Raw genomic sequence first — 22101 nt, 5'->3', positions numbered from 1 at the left:
AAGTTTCATATTTAATTTATTTCATACAAAATTGCCATTTCTAAACTTGTAGGCATCACTACTTTCAAACAAAAGGTCAGAAAGCAACTTCCACATTGTTTACTTAGTGAGCCATAGTTACTGAACATGAACTGATGTACTTTAGAGGTTATACTTCCAGGTACATGAAGACTTAAGAGTTGTAACAGCCAGTGACACACTCTATGTCCAGTTAGCATTCTGCCTAAAAAAAAAGGAATCTAGCCTTGTGTCTTCACATGCTTTTAAGTTAAGCAGACAGTAAATTAACAATTATTACCAGCAGGCAGGTCTGATATTGGACACTAACATGAAGAGTATCCATAACATTCTGGCCAGTGGAAATACATAATTCACCAGCTATGTGATTCACTGCTAAAAAGAAACTTCCATCTCCTGCCCCCTTGGCTTACTTCACTGGGAACCCACCTTCTTTGACAAATACTTCTGTTTCGGTACAATGTTGGTTACTCTAGGTTTGTGATCCAGTGTCTCTCTGTTGTCTAGTTGTTTCACCTTGTATATTCTAACAAGCCAGTGCTCCGAGGTAAAGGCTTCCTCCAGGTGTTTAAACTTAATGTCTTTGTTGCCTATCTCAGCATTGCGCGTACGATCGAATCCTGGCGGCGTCCGAAAATCCAGCTGCAAAAAGTTGACAGTTGCAGATTAGTTTGAGACAAAACCCAAACTGCCTGTCTCTGCAAACTGGGGTGCTTCAGACCACAGAGCCCTGCTTGCACCTGCTCTAGTTCCCTTGGTTATTACTACACAGAAAAAAACCCACCACTTTTCAGTTTCTTTTTACAACTGAGAGGCAAATTCATTCTTACTGCTACAGCTGCTGCAGGAGACCGCACTAACGTCTCAGCAGAAATCCCATGTCTGCATTCAGAGATGATACTACTCAAGTGACAGCCTGGCATGTAGTCTGTGGTGGCTTTTTAGCATAGCTGCTCCCTTCTGCCGTTTTCTTTAGTACAGTCACTTCCACTTTCACGGTTTTCCATGCAGGCTGGAAATAGTTCACGCTTAACAGTTCAATTTGACCCCACCATGTTAAAGTGAGATCAATTTTAGCTCAATAAAGGATTCTTACACTAACACATCACAATAAAGGGCCCTTGGTGTGGTAGCAGAATGGGAAGGGAAAGGGAGAAAAAACCCAAACCAAACCACCAACCAACCACAACAAAAAAAACCCACCCAAAAGACCAGAACAACCCAAGGCAGGCAGACTTAGCCACACACATACACTTGATGTTCCCAAAGGCAAGAAACTGTTCTCCCCGAGAATGAAGACCCTCATACAAGTGCAGTGTTGTTTGATAGGACCTGCACAAATCAGGTCGTTTCTGATGGATATGAAATAGACAATTAACAGCTCCACTTCTGTGTTGCTATTACAAAAACACCTAAAGCTCTCCACAGTGTGGCAAACGCACTGCTTCCTGCAACCTGAAGGGCAGCAGAGCTCTCAGGGTGAGTGTAAGTCAGTAGCAGACATGCCTTTTTCTAGAGGTCCTGTACAGCAGACCATGCCCATATGTGTTTTAAGTTGCAAAGCTGACTCTTGCCTCTGATTCTGATACAATAGGCAACACTCAAGCTAAAAGATGGAAAACACACCAAAACAACAGTTGTTCTTTTCACATTTCAATTAAGATGCAGCAGAAGTTGTAGCACTAACCTGCATCTCTCCAAATCTGTAATAAGACATTTTATACATGAGGCAGTTCAGCAAAGTTGGAGAACCTGCCTTGTCTACGCGGAACTCTCCCTGAGGAGTAAAGTAATCACTTTCCTTTAAAAAGAAAAGAAGATACAAAGAGTCAGGATAAACTAAACCACTATTTAAGGTCATTTCTCATTCCTTCCACCAAAAACCGTAACAAAGATGTAAACTGACTTTTGCAATTTAAAAGCTGATTTAAGCTAGTCCCAAAAGAGAAAATGATGGTGCTCTGAAGCCTGTAACCCAGACTTCAGTGGACCAACCTTCCTAAACCCACATTGTACCATGCTGGTAGAAAGTTCTGTGTCAGTTCCAAACCCACATTATGCTGGTAGAAGTTCTGTCAGTTCTAAGGCTGTATTATTCTGGTAGAAGTTCTGTCAGTTCTAAGGCTGTATTATGCTGGTAGAAGTTCTGGCAGTTCTAAGGCTGTATTATGCTGGTAGAAGTTCTGTCAGTTCTAAAGCTGTATTATGCTGGTAGAAGTTCTGGCAGTTCTAAGGCTGTGTTATGCTGGTAGAAGTTCTGGCAGTTCTAAGGCTGTATTATGCTGGTAGAAGTTCTGTCAGTTCTAAAGCTGTATTATGCTGGTAGAAGTTCTGGCAGTTCTAAGGCTGTGTTATGCTGGTAGAAGTTCTGTCAGTTCTAAGGCTGTATTATGCTGGTAGAAGTTCTGTCAGTTCTAAAGCTGTGTTATGCTGGTAGAAGTTCTGTCAGTTCTAAGGCTGTGTTATGCTGGTAGAAGTTCTGTCAGTTCTAAGGCTGTGTTATGCTGGTAGAAGTTCTGTCAGTTCTAAAGCTGTGTTATGCTGGTAGAAGTTCTGTCAGTTCTAAAGCTGTGTTATGCTGGTAGAAGTTCTGTCAGTTCTAAGGCTGTGTTATGCTGGTAGAAGTTCTGTCAGTTCTAAGGCTGTGTTATGCTGGTAGAAGTTCTGTCAGTTCTAAAGCTGTGTTATGCTGGTAGAAGTTCTGTCAGTTCTAAAGCTGTGTTATGCTGGTAGAAGTTGTCAGTTCTAAGGCTGTGTTATGCTGGTAGAAGTTCTGTCAGTTCTAAAGCTGTATTATGCTGGTAGAAGTTCTGTCAGTTCTAAGGCTGTATTATGCTGGTAGAAGTTCTGTCAGTTCTAAGGCTGTATTATGCTGGTAGAAGGTTCTGTCAGTTCTAAAGCTGTGTTATGCTGGTAGAGGTTTTGTCACTTCACAGTAAGCAGTTACTGATCTCAAAATATAAAAAGCAGGCATCTATCAAAATTACTCTTTCAGAAAGGTATAAAAAGCACCAGGTCTGCAATCTTAGCATACACTTCACATGTGCACACTGTTGAAACAAAAGAAGTTTGCCATTTTCATCTCCAGGTCAAGGTCAAGCTAGGCACTGGGCTACTCCCTTAAGCATATGCTCCATACCTTAGAGTATTACCAGAAACTTCAGTGGTCCCTGAGATGTTTGAATAACTTCAACTTTAGGTAAGTCAATATTAGCACTTGTCCTTGTCTCCTACTATTACACAGTTTGAACAAATCTGTAACGTCAGCTATTTAAACAGTCTGGACACTCCTGTTTTAGAAGTGCCATGGTGCACCATGAGACACACACAAGAAGTGAAAAGCTTTGGAGGTTACAGCCCTCCCAAACCCATAAAGAAAGTGGGCTGCAGGCCTCTGCACCCCTGCTGTGCCAGGAAGAGAACCCATGACATGTTTTTCAAGTTACCTTGCAATAAGTAATAAAGATTTACCTGTCATAAAAAGCAAGACCAGAAAAGACACAACTGATACTTTTTTTAGAAAGGGAAAAAAAAAGAAAGAGATGAGCATAGAGAGGTGCAGTACTCAGCTGCTTCAGTTTTCCTATGTTTCCACTTACCCTAATATCTTTGGGATGTTCCCCCTCCGCTATTCTCACCATCCATAAGAACTTGTTAATGTCATCCCCAGAGTAGCCAATCACACCACCAAAGATGATCAAAACATAATCCACGTCCAGGCTTCTCATGATCTCATATGCTGCTGACTCATTTGATGACATTGCCTTTCCCACCTGCATCAGAGCAAAAAATACCTTATATATCTGCACAGCAGTCAGACAGATCCAGTGTCTGAAGAGGGCCCACAGGAGGGCTGTGGAGGGACTACTGACAAGGACTTGTAATGACAGGACAAGGAGGAATGGGTTTAAAGTGGCAGAGGGGAGATTCAAAGTAGGTGTTAGGAAAGGGTTGTTTGCAGCGAGGGTGGTGAGACATTGGCACAGGTTGCCCAGGGAGGTTGTGGAGCAGAGAATCACCCAATGTGACCAAAGATTCTCTGCTCCACAACCTCCCTGGAGGTGTTGAAGGCCAGGTTGGATGAGGCCTTGAGAGACCAGTTCCAGTGGGAGGTGTCTCTGCCTACAGCAGAGGGTTGGAACTAGATAAGCTTTGAGGTCCCTTCCTACCTAAACCATTCTATGATCCACAGATCAATACCTGATGGAGCAAAGCCCCCATTTTCATTCTAGATGCAGAAAACCCATTGTGGATTTTTAGAAACTCAAAAGTGCAATCTAAAAGGAAACATTTTCTCCTCTAGGTGGAGTAGAGCCTGTTGAAATTCCGAGCATAAAACGTAGAAGTTTTACATTTGTAGTGCCTACAGAGTTTTCAAGTTGTGGCAGTAGTGACAAAGTTAGTGCTACAGAAAATACTTAATGACAAAGTTAGTGCTGCAGAAAATACCTAATGACAAGTGATTCTCAAAGCTTCAGACACAGCCCGAAGTGAATAGAGTATTTGGAATGTTAGGAATTTATTGGTTTGGTTCTTTTCTTCTCTTGAGCTCTGTCCTTCACTAATGAAGCAGCCGTGCAGCACTCAGTAGCACACAGGAACTCTCAGCATTGAATTCAAGGTAAATGTATGCAGATAAAATGCCAGAAGAGAGACACCCTGGATTTAAAAGCATTCACACGGCTTTAGCCTTGAAAATTCTTTTAAACTTTGTATCCAGACCCTCTTCCATAATGGTGACTTCCCATACTAAGTTACACCTAGGTAAGTACCTGGCATTCCGTTCAGCAGATTGGTTTGCTAAGGCATAGTAAACATAGAATCAAGCAGGTTGGAAGAGACCTCCAAGCTCATCCAGTCCAACCTATCCCCCAGCCCTAGCCAGTCAACCAGACCATGGCACTAAGTGCCCCAGCCAGGCTTGGCTTCAACACCTCCAGGCATGGCCACTCCACCACCTCCCTGGGCAGCCCATTCCAATGCCAATCACTCTCTCTGCCAGGAACTTCCTCCTAACATCCAGCCTATACTTCCCCCGGCACAACTTGAGACTGTGTCCCCTTGTTCTGTTGCTGGTTGCCTGGCAGAAGAGCCCAACCCCACCTGGCTACAATGTCCCTTCAGGTAGTTTTAGACAGCAATGAGGTCACCCCTGAGCCTTCTCTTCTCTAGGCTAAACAACCCCAGCTCCCTCAGCCTTTCCTCACAGGGTTTGTGTTCCAGCTGCTGTAGAAGACAGTAGCTCCAACAGTGCATCTACACTGGTAACGCTCAGCTAAAAACACCATCAGGGAATGCTAAGCACAGACTGACTGCAATCTGTCACAAAGACCTGCATCTTTGTGGTCCTTATCCTCATCAATGGCAAAGGCTTTTTCAGCAGATCTCCATTTCTGTGCAGGAGGAAGTCATTGGGACCTATCTGCAGGGCATGCCTTAGAGCACAAATTCGGGTGTTCCCCACACCACACCCTGATTCCTTGGGTCTGCCTCAACGAGTGCTCATGCCCAAATGGCAGCTACAGTGGCAGCAGTCACACTGGAGAGAATTCTTCATCAAAAGCCATCAACTGCTACTTGCTGTGACCTGTATGTTCCCCGTGCTTGTGCAGTACAGGCCCCTTCCACAGCCTTTATTCACAGCATGCACCTTGTCCTGCAGGGATCTCTTTAAATCAAGCATCTGCACTTCCACCTCTTGTAGAAGAGGGAGGCATACAGCTATCAGGGCTGAGTGCCCACCAAAACATGCTGTCAGGTCAGCATCCAAAAGAAAAGTGCCTTAGGAGTATTGTTGACTGGTAGCAGCACCACAAGTACAAATTATCAAGCTTTCTGTTGGCTGCTGTCAGTTCCTGCCCCTGTCCAAAGCAGGTACATGTGATGCCCCCTTCCCCAAGGCACACCTTTTCAGGACTTTGTATGCTCAGAGTGGTTCTGTTGACTGTGAACACTGCTTGTCTGCAGACCTGGCCCAACTGCTGCACTAGCTACTGACACAGGACAAACTCTTCCAACACATTCCTCAAACCCTTTCCTCATTCTGCCCATGTAGCACGACCTGGGAAGAAACAGCCACTGAGTGATGTTGGGTGACTATAGAGCACCTAGTAATACCCACTGTAGTGGTTTAAGGCTCATTGGTATCTTCCAATAAGGGAAATTAGGTCACTGGTGGTAAAAGAATAATGATGATAAAGTCTGTGTCATTCATTGGTTTGCTAAGAGGCCAACATATGAACAATTCTTTTTCCTCTGCTTTTGGACACTGGATCTGTTTGCTTCTCCTTTGCTCCACTCTAATCTCTTCCACTAACCTTGGCTGATTAGATAACACAGAAGCCTTGCTGGTTGTTTTCTACCTGAGGAGAGAGGGTGGTGTTGGCCCCTTCTGGACTCCCTTTGTCTGGAGGGGAAGACTGCATTCCTGTATTATTTCTAACTTGTATATAATGATAAATACATGTAACTGGGGCTTTTTAGCTGGGAGGAGACTAAGGGTTGACCTCATTCCTAAATATGTGCAGGGTGAGTGCCAGTAGAATGGAGCCAGCCTCTTTTCAGTGATGCCCAATGACAGGACAAGGGGCAATGGGTGGAAGTTGAGGCATAGGAGGTTCCACGTGAACCTGAGGAAGATTTTTTTCTCTGTGAGGGTGCCAGAGCACTGGAACAGGCTGCCCAGGGCAGGTGTGAGAGGTGTGTCTCCCTCTCTGGAGATATTCAAGAACTGTCTGAATGTGTCCAGTGTGATCTGCTCTAGGTGATCCTGCTCTGGCAGAGGGGCTGGACGAAATGGTCTTTCAAGGTCCCTTCCAGCCCCTGATGTTCTATGATATATGCCTGTAAATTTATCTTTGCTGTAAATATAGCTTTATCTTACTTCTAGTCTGTCTGAGCTGGTCTGGTAAATCTTAACTAGTGGGGGAGGAAAGTTCCCAAGCCACCATACCCACCTACAATATATAGCCTCTTTTAGTGCCTGAAAGGAAGTTTTAATGCTGCCTATGGTGGTGTCCCTACATGCAACACTACCCTGCTTAAGCACATGTATGAAGTTTAAATGCACTCTTTGAATTGAAAACAAAATGTACAGATGCTTTGTCAAATTGCAAGTTTGTGAAGACAGAATTGCATCAACTCTGCAACACCCATTGCTATCCATAACTGTTCTCTGATTTCCAAAATGCCTGAAAATTTGGGGTTTCCTGTGGTTAATATTCAAATGCCATTCAGAAATCCAATCAGCAGAGCAATGCTGAACTGAAGTAACGTTTGGCTAATGCCAATTAAGTACTGGTACCAGGTACACTGTTGTAGCACTAGTCACAAGGGGAACTGTTAAATTAGATTTTATCTATCCTGCCACAAAGAAATGAGAAACTGAAGTGGAAGTGGAGTTTTGGAAATTCCAAGTAAAAAAAATAGAATCCAGGAAAGCAGAACTGATTTGTTCTAGACCCAGAACTCTTCATACCGAAGTTCTATGTATGTCCCTTCCACCTCTGTGTCTTCTACTAAAAGGATTTTTTTCCTTAATATTCCACTATCTCCCAGATTACAACATCCACTTGACTGCAGTGTAAACAGGTTCACGTTTCTACTCCACAGAAAGCTGCCCCCCTACCAGTGCTATATGGCTGTTGTTCCAAGTGTTGTTATCAACCAAGGTTGTCCGGTTCGCCATTCCTGCTATCTGATACCCGTAGTCCCACCACGACATCACTCTGGCATGCTCATCTGTGTTTTGCCTCAGCCAGTAGTATGCTTCTCTGAAGTCATCTAGGATATTCCTAGTGCTGGAAAGAGAGTTCATTTGGTTTGCCTCAGTACAAGGACTAGCAACACAATCACTGCACCGTGAGAAGTCTGGGGTCACAAATGAGGGGTTTCTCACGTGTTTCTTATGTGTCCCTTGGAAGGATTCAGTCCCCAGCAGTCATTAGACTGAAGCCACTGACAGCTGAGTGGGCAGAGGCTGGACTGCTTTTAGAGATGTGGCTAAATGCATTTCCAGTTGAATATATGCATAAACAAGTTTTCCAAATTGACTTAAAAGCTTTCTTTTTTTTCAGCTACCATGTTTATTGGCTTTGGATATGCTTAGTTTTGTGTGTTTACATTAAATAGTTCAGAAGAATCAGATCTTTCCAAAAAGATTACTAGGCAATTTCTCTTCAGGTGATAGTTGTGTCTCAGTACAACAAGGAGTGATTAAAAGAAGAAAAAGTGAATTGCTAATGCAAAGGTTTTGCCATTTAAATGTTTTCAGGTTTGCAGACCTTACTTACCCATCGTGGTTATAGGAAGCAAGAACAACGCTGGGGCTGGAGTATGCGTTGCTAGTTACCCAGGTACAGTGAACAGCAAACATCATCAGCAACATCAGCATCAGCATAGTAACAATGTTTTTGATATTGGGACCCAGCCCCTCCTCTGTTTTTTCCTGTTCAGATACATGTTTTCTCACTTTGCCTGCCTAAACAAACACAAATAGATCTGTTACGGCAAATTTTATCACCCTTGGCAACAGAATTCTTGCCTTTCTCTTCTCCACATGTGCCCAATAAATGTATATGGATGCCCATCTGGATGTTATAAAGGTAGACCAAGCTGCAGCACAGATTAACTAAGTATGCACAAGAACATTTTGACACTCCATCAACTTGTGAAAATAGGAGATTCCTTGCAAGCCTCTTTCAGAAGAATGAAAAAGCAGCACATGAGAGTCAGTGCTGACTCCCATGGCTTGTCTTGCTATGACTTCCTTTCATAAGGCAGGGTGGAAATGAGAAAGGCACAGATATTTACTGTGAGGAAGAGGGAGGAAACCCATGGCTCATGCACTGTCAGGGTCAGTAAAACAAAGTCTAAGAGATAAAAGGACTTAGCACCTAACAGCACTTTCTCCATGATGAAGAAAGCATGCGACCTGATGAAGAGAATACCTTTGCACAAAATCCATTCCTATTCAATTTCACTGTGTCCCTTGGGGGTAACACAAGAGAGAAGCATTTGGTGACACTGGCTGGCTATAACTGGCTAAGGAGAACAAGCAACTGCCTGCCATTGCTTCTACAGAAAGCTGGGTCAACACTGCACAGCTTCCTTTAGGTTCAAGGCCCATCACCAATCAAGCTAGAAGGAACCACTTCTGCATTGATGCCAACTGTTTCCAGGACACCAGTTATACCATACTGGAGAGCACCAATACTTGCTCTAGATTTCAATTCCAGTGATTCAGACCTCTAAAAGCATTTAAGATATCATAGTAAAAAAAAAAAAATCTGGTTTCTGACCTCCAGTTTTTGCTCCATGCCCTCACCTTATCATACAGGTTGCCAGGGTTCCTTTTGTCATCCTCATCACTGCTGTCCTCTACTGGTGGATTTTCCCTCTTCATATCATCACCCAAGTAACGCTCAAAGACATTGGAGAAAGCAATTGCAGACAGCATACAGACCACTGGAGTCAAAGTGAGCATCAGCCGAACCATCACACCAGCAAAGTAGACGGCGCTGATTGCATACAGAGCAACTGCAAAGGAACAAAACTACTGATGACATTCAGGAGGCAGCACTCACTCCGACTGCACACTGACATGCTCTCCATAAAAGTACTTCTGCAAGTGGGTTAAGCATCTGTGTACATAAAGCCTCGAGGACACATCTTGCTCTGCACTGCTTTTTAATTTAGAGAGACACAACTCAGTCGAACTGCCTTCAGCTCTTTTAAGCTTCAAACCCTGCCTGAAGTTCCTCCTGACAACTGTGAACAGTAACAGAACTCTACTTTCATATTCATGAATACTGTGCCAGAAGATGCATTATTAGTGAAACTTAACATCGCATCCCCAGAATACTACTGGAATCATAGCTATCTTAAATTTGCTTGAAAAGCTCAACCAGCCCGAGACCAAGTAAGTTACTGAAACTGAAAAAGCAAAAGGAAGTGTTAGATTTTCATGTAAGTAGCAGATTCTAAGTTATTAGATAGATCTGCAGACAAACTGAGGGCTTGCCTACGCTATAATTACAATACACTATTGCATGCCCTATTTGGAAGCAAGTTTTCCTGAACAGCATTACCTCCACTCTTGCCTCTCAAAACTCAGAATAGTAAGGAATAATCAGAAGACTTCTCTTAAAAGAAAAAAACAAGCAAGCCTGTACACACTAGTTAGGAACACCTACTGCTCAAGTGACAGTGGTTATTCTGATACTGTTACATCAAACTGTTGGAGTGAATCCAGAGGAGGCCACCAAGATGCTCAGAGGGCTGCAGCAGCTCTACTCTGAGGACAGGCTACAAGAGTCGGGGCTCTGCAGCCTGCAGAAGAGAAGCCTCTAAGGAGACCTTATAGTAGCCTTCCAGTATCTGAGGAGGCCTATAGGAAGGCTGAGGAGGGACTACTGACAAAGTCTTGTAATGACAGGACAAGGGAGAATGGGTTTGAACTGGCAGAGGGGAGATTCAAACTGGATGTTAGGAAAGGGTTGTTTGCAGTGAGGGTGGTGAGACACTGGCACAGGTTGCCCAGGGAGGCTGTGGCTGCTCCCTGCCTGGAGGTGTTCAAGGCCAGGTTGGATGAGGTCTTGAGCAACCTGTTCTAGTTGGAGATGTCCCTGCCTATGGTGGGGTATTGGAACTGGCTGATCCTTGTGGTCCCTTCCAACCTAAACCATTCTATGATTCTACAACAGCTACAGTTTAATAACACACTCTTGTGAAAGATTTGCCACAAAAATCGTGGAGAGAGACTGACTTATCAGATTACATTACATACACATTTTGTACTTCATAGTGAATCATAGAATCAACCAGGTTGGAAGAGACCTCAAAGATCAGCCAGTCCAACCTAGGACCCAAACCTACCCAACCAGACCATGGCACTAAGTGCCCCCAGCCAGGCTTTGCTTCAACACCTCCAGGGGTGGCAACTCCACCACCTCCCTGGGCAGCCCATTCCAATGCCAATCACTCTCTCTGCCAACAACTTCCTCCTAACATCCAGCCTAGACCTCCCCTGGCACAGCTTGAGACTGTGTCCCCTTCTTCTGTTGCTGGTTGCCTGGGAGAAGAGGCCAACCCCCACCTGGCTACAGCCTCCCTTCAGGCAGTTGTAGACAGCAACAAGGTCACCCCTGAGCCTCCTCTTCTGCAGGCTGCACACTCCCAGCTTGTGTTGCAGGCCCTTCACCAGCTTTGCTGCCCTTCTCTGGACATGTTCCAGTATCTCAACACCTCTCTTGAATTGAGGAGCCCAGAACTGGACACAGTACTCAAGGTGTGGTCTGACCTCCATTCTGACTCATAAGCCTCTTTGTGCTGACTTAAATGGATGATGCAGCAGTAGGAGGTCTTGACATGGACTCATTGTAAGCCACAAAGCACAGAACATCCCAGAGTCACTGGATTCAATACAGTAAATTTCCACTGCCCACATCTCTTAGGTAACCCTAAGAGTCAGCTATATTAGTCTGGAGCTTCCTGAACTTGTAAAAGCCCAAGACCTGAGTGATCTTCAATGTTCATTATGGGCTACAGCTTCAAGTTACATATTTATAAGCCTCAGAGTCTCAAAAGTCTGTTTTCACAGCACAGCTTCATACAAATATACAATTTGTTGTTACTGACACAGGGAGAGATCCTACATCCTCACTTTGTCTTGTGCCTTAGCCAGCACTTGCTCAAAAGCAAGTGAAGAGGTTCACTAACACAACAGAAAGGAAAGGCATTTTGAGTCAGCATCTGTGATGGGATGAGCGCCAGACACCCAGGGGAGAACTGATTGCCTTGCTACCTGTGTACAGTAGGGAGCTTCCCTTCGCACTGAGCTGCCATCTAGGGGAACCTCCCCGTGGAGCTGCACCCAACACACTGTTTGCAAGGACGAGCATGCACCCAGAGCTGCAGAAAAGAACCCTACTGACAAAGATTTCTCTCTCACCTCTTAGGCTGACATCCCATCACCATTTCCCAATCTCTGCAGGTTTACAAATGGTTTTCCATACTGCTGCCTGCAGGCCACTTCTAAATAACCATCTTTAGACACATCACTTGTAAAGTTTTTGCATTCTAGAGCAAGCTACGAGCAAACAAAACCCAAACAGAAGCACACCGAACGCGAGATTCTTCAAAGCAATGTTAAAGTATTTTCTCTTACCAAAGACTCTTTCATCATTGATGTTTTTGATACAGAACCACAGCCCTGCTGGGAAAGTACACACGAGAATATGCAGATCAAAAAAGAAGGAAACCCATGTTGTAGGCTGATGCTCAGACACAGAGGCAATGATCGGGATGTGAATTTTCGCATACCTTGTTTAAAAAAAATTCAGTTCAAATTATTTTGAAAAGAGAAAATTATTAATACTTTTTTTTTTTTTTAAACATCAGGAATTCTGAAATTCATTTAAAAGGAAGCATTTCGATGTCAAATGGCAAGTGTCCTATTCAGCACAAGTCTGATAAAACTTCTGTATCAAGAAAGTCCCCGGGTCTTGTTGTATTTAGGAAGTGTTTGGTGCAGAGTTAAGACACCAATATAAAGGATTCTTCTATATAAATAGAATAAGTATATATAAATAAATATATAGAGAGAATATACACACAGAGAGAGGGGGGAATGCACAGAGAGAGAGAGGGGGGAATGCACAGAGAGAGAGAGGGGGGAATGCACAGAGAGAGAGAGGGGGGAATGCACAGAGAGAGAGAGGGGGGAATGCACAGAGAGAGAGAGGGGGGAATGCACAGAGAGAGAGAGGGGGGAATGCACAGAGAGAGAGAGGGGGGAATGCACAGAGAGAGAGAGGGGGGAATGCACAGAGAGAGAGAGGGGGGAATGCACAGAGAGAGAGAGGGGGGAATGCACAGAGAGAGAGAGGGGGGAATGCACAGAGAGAGAGAGGGGGGAATGCACAGAGAGAGAGAGGGGGGAATGCACAGAGAGAGAGAGGGGGGAATGCACAGAGAGAGAGAGGGGGGAATGCACAGAGAGAGAGAGGGGGGAATGCACAGAGAGAGAGAGGGGGGAATGCACAGAGAGAGAGAGGGGGGAATGCACAGAGAGAGAGAGGGGGGAATGCACAGAGAGAGAGAGGGGGGAATGCACACAGAGAGAGAGGGGGGAATGCACACAGAGAGAGAGGGGGGAATGCACAGAGAGAGAGAGGGGGGAATGCACAGAGAGAGAGAGGGGGGAATGCACACAGAGAGAGAGGGGGGAATGCACACAGAGAGAGAGGGGGGAATGCACACAGAGAGAGAGGGGGGAATGCACACAGAGAGAGAGGGGGGAATGCACACAGAGAGAGAGGGGGGAATGCACACAGAGAGAGAGGGGGGAATGCACACAGAGAGAGAGGGGGGAATGCACACAGAGAGAGAGGGGGGAATGCACACAGAGAGAGAGGGGGGAATGCACACAGAGAGAGAGGGGGGAATGCACACAGAGAGAGAGGGGGGAATGCACACAGAGAGAGGGGGGAATGCACACAGAGAGAGGGGGGAATGCACACAGAGAGAGGGGGGAATGCACACAGAGAGAGGGGGGAATGCACAGAGAGAGAGGGGGGAATGCACACAGAGAGAGGGGGAGAGGGAATACATATAGGAGAGAGGTAATACATATATATAGAGAGAATACAGATAGAGAGAGAGGGAATATATATATATATATAAAATAAATATAAATAAATACATATATAGAAGAATCCTTCACGTTGGTGTCTTAGCTCTGCACCAAATACATAAAGGACTCTATGGACTTCTTGTTTCATTATGACTAAATGTGAAGCCAAATACCCCAAGATGGAAACACACAGCAATGAAAGCTCTGTCATTACATTTTGAAGAGGTAATCATCCATGTCAGTAGGTCCCTAGATTTTCAACACTATTTTGAAGCCCCTCCTCTACACAGAATACCTTCATTTTCTTAAGGACATAAAGTTTGTGTGTTAAATACCAGAGCAGTTACTGATGCCCTCATTTTCTTTCAGGTGCTGAAAAAGAATCAGGCCTTGTCTACACCTGGTAACACAGGTCAGCTAAACAACATGCCAAGAACTTAATGCAGACAAGGGTAAAACTGTGTTCTGTATTAAAGACAGCTATATGCATGGAGCTAACCTGAGGTGCTACATGACTGAATGGTGAGGTGTTGAACAGATGTCCTTTTCTTCACTGACATCTCATTCAAAACTCCATTCTGTGTTCTAACACAACACAATTTTCTAATGTAGCCAAGCCCTCAAAAGTTTAATGCTTGTGTATCTACAGATCACTTCATTTAGAGACAACAGCACCTATTTATTCTTCAAATAAACCAGGCTTCTTCACTAACATCTCTTCTACTACATTCATCACAGAGCTGCTACAGAATCCTGTAGAACCCTGAAAAAACCTCAATGGTTTTTAGCCTTTTTATCCCTGCTTTTAATCTTAAAAACCTACTTCACACTTCAAAGGTTAAGTAAAACAAAAGACTAACTAGTACGAGTTTTTTACCCAGGAAAACACACACATGAGTAAGCCAGAACTGTTCAGAGTAGACATCTGTATACACAAAACAGATGTATGAACATAATAAACAAGCAGCATGCAAGATAATATGTGCAACATCTTTGTGATTTCATGCGATGCAGTGTACTGAAAATAGGCTAAGTTTAAGGCTTTTGGTTTAAAACGTAATTTCAAACATCTCAGGTGTTGGTACAGCTTTTAGGTTTTGTTTCAAACAATTTCAAACACCTCAAGTGTCAGTACAGCTTTTAGGTTTTGGTTGGATTGGGTTTTTTTTCCCTGAGAAGCACTACAATTTTGTGTAGAACAATAGACCATTACATATCCAAAGACTTCTGAAGAAGAAAAAATAATAGGCAAATAAGTGAAATGGCTGCAAAGATCATGAAACAGTTAAACAAATGCCTCTGTCAGAGAAGAGGTTAAAGCACAGTATATTCTCCTCTAAGATACTACATGGATTTGTGGACGAGGAGAGCAAAAGATAATTAGTTTTCAGTAGGACGTGCTTGACATCTAAATACTTAGATCCTGTATTCATACTTACCCAGTGTCCCACAATGAATAAAATCTGCCACTCCAAGGAGCAATATAACCTGAAACAGAAGAGAAAAACACAAACCTTTTTGCTGCCTAGGTATTTAAAGGCAGTCATTGTTCTGTTCTCTCAAATTCTAGCACAAAAAAACCCCAAAGAAATTTCCCTGAACTTGTAACAGGTGAACCACACCTACTTCATCAGGCAGGTTATAAAGTCTACCAACCTAGTTTTAGAAGAGCACACAAGTTATTTCTTAGAAAGTGTTTTATTTCCTCCCAAATAAAGCTCTGACTAAACAGAACTGCATCTGAGGTACAATAAGAAGAACATGCAATCTAAAGCAAGAAGTAAACTTTCACATTGATAACATATATTTATCTAGGACAATAAGATTACTTTTTCTTCATCAGGGAGAACAGTGTGGTATTAGATCACCAAGAATCATGGCATGAGGAGATCGAGGGCAGCAACTAAGTAAAGACAAGATTGTTCTTGTGAGATGGGGTAAAATTGCCCTGATGACTGAAGGATGAACCACAGAAGTAAAGAGGAACTTACAGATTAAGTCCAGTTACTTGAATCAGATTTGAGTACTTGAGGAAGTAAGCAACCCAAGCGTGACCTATCAGCGCTATTTGGAATAGACCAGCTACAGGTATTTGCCTAACGTGCTTTGGCAACAGTTGCATTCCACATCCAGTCTGACTTCTTACATCATCATGTGGATAAACCTGATATGTTGTAACGATGCTACAAAGATGCTTTTCCCTGCATCCCAGAAAGCACAGTGAATTCCAATACACAAGCATGTGGACTACGTGGATGCTAATTTACCGTGGTATCACCAACAACTCATTTAGACCAAATCACACACTGACCACCTGGTTTAGCTGCTATAAAAAAATAATTAGTAAACTAGTTCATGTTTATTTACCTGTGTATGTCAAGTAGATGACACTCAGGAACACAATACCAGCAGCTAGTGAGACGCCCAAGAAGAACAATGTCTGAAATTCTTGTTTTGTTAATCTGTCTCTCAGATATTGCAAAAATGCATATGCCTGCAACAGTGCAAAGACACCTAAAGGAAGAGGAAATGCTTTTTGTTTAGATGCTCAAAAGCAGTAACAACTGATAAAGCAACTGCCACAGTTTGGCTGCATTTGAACTGGAAAAAGAAATGTAAGGTACACCCTTACATCTAATAAACTACCTTAAAATCACTTCTAATAAACTACTTTAAAACCACTAATAGCTTTAACAGTTAACAGGGATGACACTTTCTTGCAATGACAGAAAATACTCTCTAAAATGTTCTTTATTACATCAAGAGCTCAAATATTCACCACCTCTTTGCTCTCCAACTGAACTGCATTAAGCGTTAAGGGAGAGAATCACCTAAAAACTACATTGCGCTGACCATGACAAAACACCACAGTGATGATGGTGAAAAATTAAGACACAGACCTCAGGCAGCAAACAATGCCAATATCAAAATAGATGGAAATTAAGCTACTGAACAAAACCAGAGTATTTAATGAAAGAAAACAAACAAAAATGAAACAAGCATGAAGTGATGTGGCCAAGTGAATTACAGAAAGCTAGCACTGAAACACTGCTTGGTACAAACCCCCTGCGTTCACCACCATGGAATGGCCCCATTAGACAATGCTTGAAGGCACTGTTACATTGCAAAGCTACTAGTAGAGATTACCATTGCTTAAAACAAGTGCTTGTCAGAACGTGTAACTGACACAGTGTTACAGAGCCCTTTTTCCCTCCACTAGCTCACACAAAAAAGCATGCCCCATTCGGAAAGAGACACTCCCTACCCCCGTTCAACTCTAACTCTAACAATCTGGTTTGTTAGTGAAAGGAAACAAAAGCACAAGAGCCCAAGGTTTTCTTGTATTTGTCAGCCCATTTGGAAGCCTGTTTTGAAAACTGAATTTTCTTACCTGCAGCTGCCATGTGCTCACTTGTCCTAATTGGCTGAAATCCCACAAAAGGTATCTGCATCGACAGTATTAAACCCACAATGTAGAAAGTGCTATATGCTAAGAGAGGAAGAGAAAGGTGGGAAGGAAATGAATACACACATTTCAAAAAGCAGTAGTTCCATAGCAAAGTTCATCCTCCTCCCAACTTCAGTGATGCTGAGACAGAACCATACCAGTTCTAAATATTTCAGTCATTCTAATTGCTTTTTTCTCCTCTGACCAGCATAAGCCTGCCTATTGCATAGAACTTTAGATGAAGTAGCAAAGTATTGATGTTCCTAATTGCACTGTTGTACTCCTTGAGAGAATCAGACCATCTACCTAAGATCTTCTAGCTTGGAAACAGTTTTCTCCTCTTGTTTTTGCAGGCCACAGAGTTAGGGAACAGCTCTCAGATAAGTGACAATAAATTTCTATATAAGAAGAAACTGAAGAGGCTGGACCTCCAGGAAGCAAAACAGTTAGGAGTTCACTATGCACTCAGAAAACACAAAGAGCTGTACTTGTTCTTTTTTAAATACAGAGGCAGAGGCTTGTCAAGAATCATTAGAATCAAAATTAACATTAGGCATACGTAGCAATGTATCTGTATCACCCATGGGAACTTGTAACTCCCAGGAACATAGCATCAGAGAACATAATTAATATGAAACTTAATAAGATGAATTATGCACTGAGAGTCAGACCCTTTATTGTGACAGGGTGAAGAAGAAAGGGGAGGGTCAGAGAAAAATACCATCTCTGAACAGCCCTGACTCTGATTACATTTGATGTAACCAGCCAACTTAGATCAAATGAAGTTTTGCTCCTTCAGTGGCAAAGAGCAATAATGCACCTTCTAGACTTCTCAGCTCTCCTCCAAATCACAAAGCACTGTCTTTGTTACAGCCTCGACCTTACAAAGACAGTCCTGTCCTCATACAGCCCTCTCTAAGAACAGGTTTGGGAAGTGCACCATTTACCAGTCGTGTGGTCTCCCTGGAGGACCGTTCCCTCAGGGGAGTGTTATGCTTTCCAAAAGTCACAGAAGTGACTGTGATGCTGCTGCCAAACATCTGCTGCGTTCGCTGGTGTATTCTTTCAAGCATCTGGATTGCACTGCTCAGCCTCACTACTAGCATTGCTCTCTTAGTCACGGAAACACAGCGTTGCTGTAGGAAGAGCAACCTCTGAAGAACTCACAACGGAAAGCATTTACGGCACCATGGAAGTGTTACAACACTGACATCCTGTGGCAGTTCAATGATCCGCATAGAGTCACAGAACGGCAGGGGCTGGAAGGGACCTCCAAAGATCACCTGGTCCAGTCCCCCTGCCAGAGCAGGATCACCTAGAGCAGATCACACAGAATCCCATCCAGCCGGTTCCTGAATATCTCCAGAGAGGGAGACTTCACAACCTCCCTGGGCAGCCTGTTCCAGTGCTCTGTCACCCTCACAGGGAAAAATTTCCTCTTTAGGTTCTCAAGGAACCTCCTATGCCTCAAGATCACCACATTTCACATTTCTGTGGCCATTGGAAATGATTGTGAAGCCAAATCCTGCAGCTGTGGTGCTTTCTTGGTCCACTTCCTTCTCCATCCATTACACCAAATTCCTTCACATGCCTGCTTGGTATTAAAAAGGAGCCTGGCAATTCACACAGCAACACATTTCCTTGAGAAGCTTCAGACAAAGGTGATCTGTCATCACAGACTTTCTGCCTTCCTTTACATGTCACTGCACAGCCCTTTCAAAAAGCAAGAGCTTATTTTCACTCCTGCAAGCAAGTCTCGTGGCTTTGAGAAAAAAAACCCTAACATTCTGACTTAGTGTGGAAAAACTCATTTTACATGTAATTTTAGCTGCTTTACACTGCACAAACACAGGTAGAAGCAGCTGAAAAACTTCCCCAGAGAGTATGATGAAATTTTCATCACTTAATTCAATTTCAATTGATGGATTACAATCATCAGAAATAAACACTCCTCTGAAGTTTTAAAACACTGGATTACTTGATACCATATATTGCTGTTGGCTACTTAAATTAGAAAATCTAAGATGGAGAGCAAGGAATTATTAAAATGAAGTTCTAAGCTCTGGAAGATTCTTTAGTGTTTTGCTATCAACTATTTTGAAAAGCATACAGAGCTTAAAAAAATAGTACAGAAAAGACCCCCTCAAATTCAAGTGAAAATTACTAACTCTCTTCAGGGTGCAAGGACAACTTAAATCTGTATTGCTATCTTCCAAAATGCACAGACTTTTTTGTTTGTTTTTAAAACATATGACAAGCTGCAAGAGAAACTACCTGTAGGAAACAGGAAATAGTACCAATGGGTGCTATGTCTGAACACAGGAAACAGCACCTCTGAATAAAGAGGTCCTTTACCTATACCAGTGATGCTAATACACTGGAATTGTAAGCACTTCTTAAGTACTAAACTAGTGAGATCTGAATGACAGGCACTGTGAAAACAAACAGCAGCACAGCTTGAGCTTTCAGATGTAGGTTGTGTGATCAGCATTGATTTCAAGTAGGTCAGAAGCTACCTGACTGATAAATTAACCTGCCTGCAAGTTTTAGGATGTTCTAAAATGGTTTTCATTCTGGGAAACTTTACTTATTAAATGATTCTGAGTTACACTGACAAGTGTCCCATTAACCTTTTCATTGGTTCATGAACACCTATATGAAAAACATGTAACAGGGAAGTGATCACTATTAAAGAAAACTTGGTGCTGCCAAATATTGTTCTCTACATTTACATTATTAAATGTTTATCCATTAGAAAAGTTAGGCTCATCCTAGTTTAACATGAAATTAATAGAATCATAGAATCAACCAGGCTGGAAGAGACCTCCAGGATCATCCAGTCCAACCTATCCCCCAGTCCTATCCAGTCAACCAGACCATGGCACTAAGTGCCTCATCCAGGCTTTTCTTGAACACCTCCAGGGATGATGACTCCACCACCTCCCTGGGCAGCCCATTCCAATGTCAATCACTCTCTCTGTGAAGAACTTAAACTAATCTAGAGATTAGAGGATGCCAGGAGGATGCTCAGAGGGCTGGAGCAGCTCTGCTATGCTCTGCTCTATGAGGACAGAGCTGGGGCTCTGCAGCCTGGAGGAGTGAAGCCTTTGAGGAGACCTTATAGTTTCCTTCCAGTAGCTGAAGGGGACCTACAGAAAGGCTGTGGAGGGACTATTGACAAGGTCTTGTAAAGACAGGACAAGGAGGAATGGGTTTGAACTGGCAGAGGAGAGATTCAAACTAGATGTCAGGAAAGAGTTCTTTGCAGTGAGGGTGGTGAAACACTGGCACAGGTTGCCCAGGGAGGTTGTGGAGCACAGAATGTGATCTTTGATTCTGTGCTCCACAACCTCCCTGGAGGTGTTCAAGGCCAGGTTGGATGAGGCCTTAAGCAACCTGTTCTAGTGGGAGATGTCCCTGCCTATGGCAGGGGGTTGGAACTGGATGATCCTTGAGGTCCCTTCCAACCTAAACCACTCTATGACTCAAAAATCCCAGAATTTGTGGTACTAGTGAAATGGACACAGATTTTACTATTAGCCTATAATAATTTAGAAAAGTTTTAGCTACACATTGGCAGTTTTTTGAGAATAGTAAGACTGCTGCAGGCATGCTACCAGTTGTGTCTCACAGAGTCAAAAAATATCTTTATTCTTCCTATTGGCATGAGCTTTTGTAAACTCTTCTCCCTGTCTGAACAGTTTGGAAGTGAAGAACACTTGCATTTCCCCTCAGAATGCTCCAACATTCTTACCTGTGTTACAAAACCCTCCTGTCCAACCAACCTGGAAGCCACACGCTGTATAGGGTTAACACTCCTGGGTGAGTAACCCTCAACCTGACCCTAGGGGTCTTGGCCCCTCCCCAGGGGTGGGCCACACTCCAGGTGATGGTTAGCCCACTCCCCCCACTGCCTGTGGTATAAAAGAGGAGCACTTCCTGCTCCTCACTCTCTTTTCCTGCGTTCACTCATGAGCACAAACACTCACACTGCATACCAGCACACCACGTGGCAGCCACGAGGCAGAGACACCATCACACTGCTCGGGTTGTATCCATCCCTGTTTGTATTTTGCTGTTTTCCCTTCCTTATCCTTTGTAAACTCCCCTACCTCCAATCCCTTTTTCTAAGTTATTGTTAAACTTTTCCTTTTTAACTTCCAAATCGAGTGAGATTGATTTATTTGGGTGTCCCTACCTTTATCTCTCTCCCTGTCTTTTGGGGAAAGGAGGGGGAAGAGGGGAGGGCACTCTATAAATTCTATAAATTGTCATTGGGTCTATTAAATTTATAAGAGTCTCTGGGAACCTGCATTTGAACCCAAGACACACGCGAATGTGAGACGTACATGATTCTAAGGCTTCCCATGAATGCTTAAATTAAGGCAACCATTGCAAGGGAACAGCAGAGTAGCAATCACATTTTCATTCTGACAATTCTGCTGAAGCACATCTCCCTCACAGCTGAAGGGCAGCAACATCTCAAAAGACTGTAGCTATTTGTAAAGCAAATGTCTGCCAAGCCCTTTCATCTATATGAACCTGAAGTACTCTTTCCTCTAGACAAGTTCATTCAAACAAGAGTACTTATTCTTTGGTTCTGCTTACTAAATCACTTCAGGATTTTATAATTAGTAGATTTAATTTTCTCTTGCCTAAATCACAGAGATGTGAAAAGGGAAATATTCAATAAAATAAGAAAATCAGGGAAAGAAGATAAATTACTTTCCCGTTAAGTTACAAAGAAGTAGTTAATGAAGACATAATACTAACATTAAGAATTAAATTGGGCTGGGGTTTTTTTTTGCCTTTAAAAAGAATATCCATTTCTGAGTTACATAAATAGATCAACCCAAAAAACTGTGCCAACAAAACCACTAAACTGAACTTGCATAAACTGAGTAGTTATAATAGTATATAATGGTTCAAATATACATGCAAATAGGCTAATCTTTCTAGCAGGCACCAACCCCACACTCAAATAACTGAAAATACAAAGATA

The 22101-nt window shown here is 43.1% G+C and overlaps 1 protein-coding gene across 1 annotated transcript in view; it reads right to left on the bottom strand.

Moving 5' to 3' along the window:
• STT3B (STT3 oligosaccharyltransferase complex catalytic subunit B) overlaps window positions 1–22101 on the bottom strand; it is a 72225-nt gene that overhangs the window by 3184 nt on the left and 46940 nt on the right. The window contains exons 6-15 of the mRNA XM_064169539.1: window positions 17043–17141; window positions 16019–16165; window positions 15091–15139; window positions 12185–12339; window positions 9344–9555; window positions 8310–8497; window positions 7646–7817; window positions 3618–3791; window positions 1706–1819; window positions 448–660 (exon numbers count right to left, since the gene is read on the bottom strand). Coding sequence (XP_064025609.1) covers window positions 448–660; window positions 1706–1819; window positions 3618–3791; window positions 7646–7817; window positions 8310–8497; window positions 9344–9555; window positions 12185–12339; window positions 15091–15139; window positions 16019–16165; window positions 17043–17141 — 1523 coding nt within the window. The remainder of the gene's footprint in view (window positions 1–447; window positions 661–1705; window positions 1820–3617; window positions 3792–7645; window positions 7818–8309; window positions 8498–9343; window positions 9556–12184; window positions 12340–15090; window positions 15140–16018; window positions 16166–17042; window positions 17142–22101) is intronic.

This window comes from Pogoniulus pusillus, chromosome 32 (genome assembly GCF_015220805.1).
Source record: "Pogoniulus pusillus isolate bPogPus1 chromosome 32, bPogPus1.pri, whole genome shotgun sequence".
In the NCBI taxonomy this organism is placed as follows: Eukaryota; Metazoa; Chordata; class Aves; order Piciformes; family Lybiidae; genus Pogoniulus; species Pogoniulus pusillus.
Note: the sequence above shows the minus strand (reverse complement) of the source record. Positions and strands in the feature narration are given on the sequence as shown.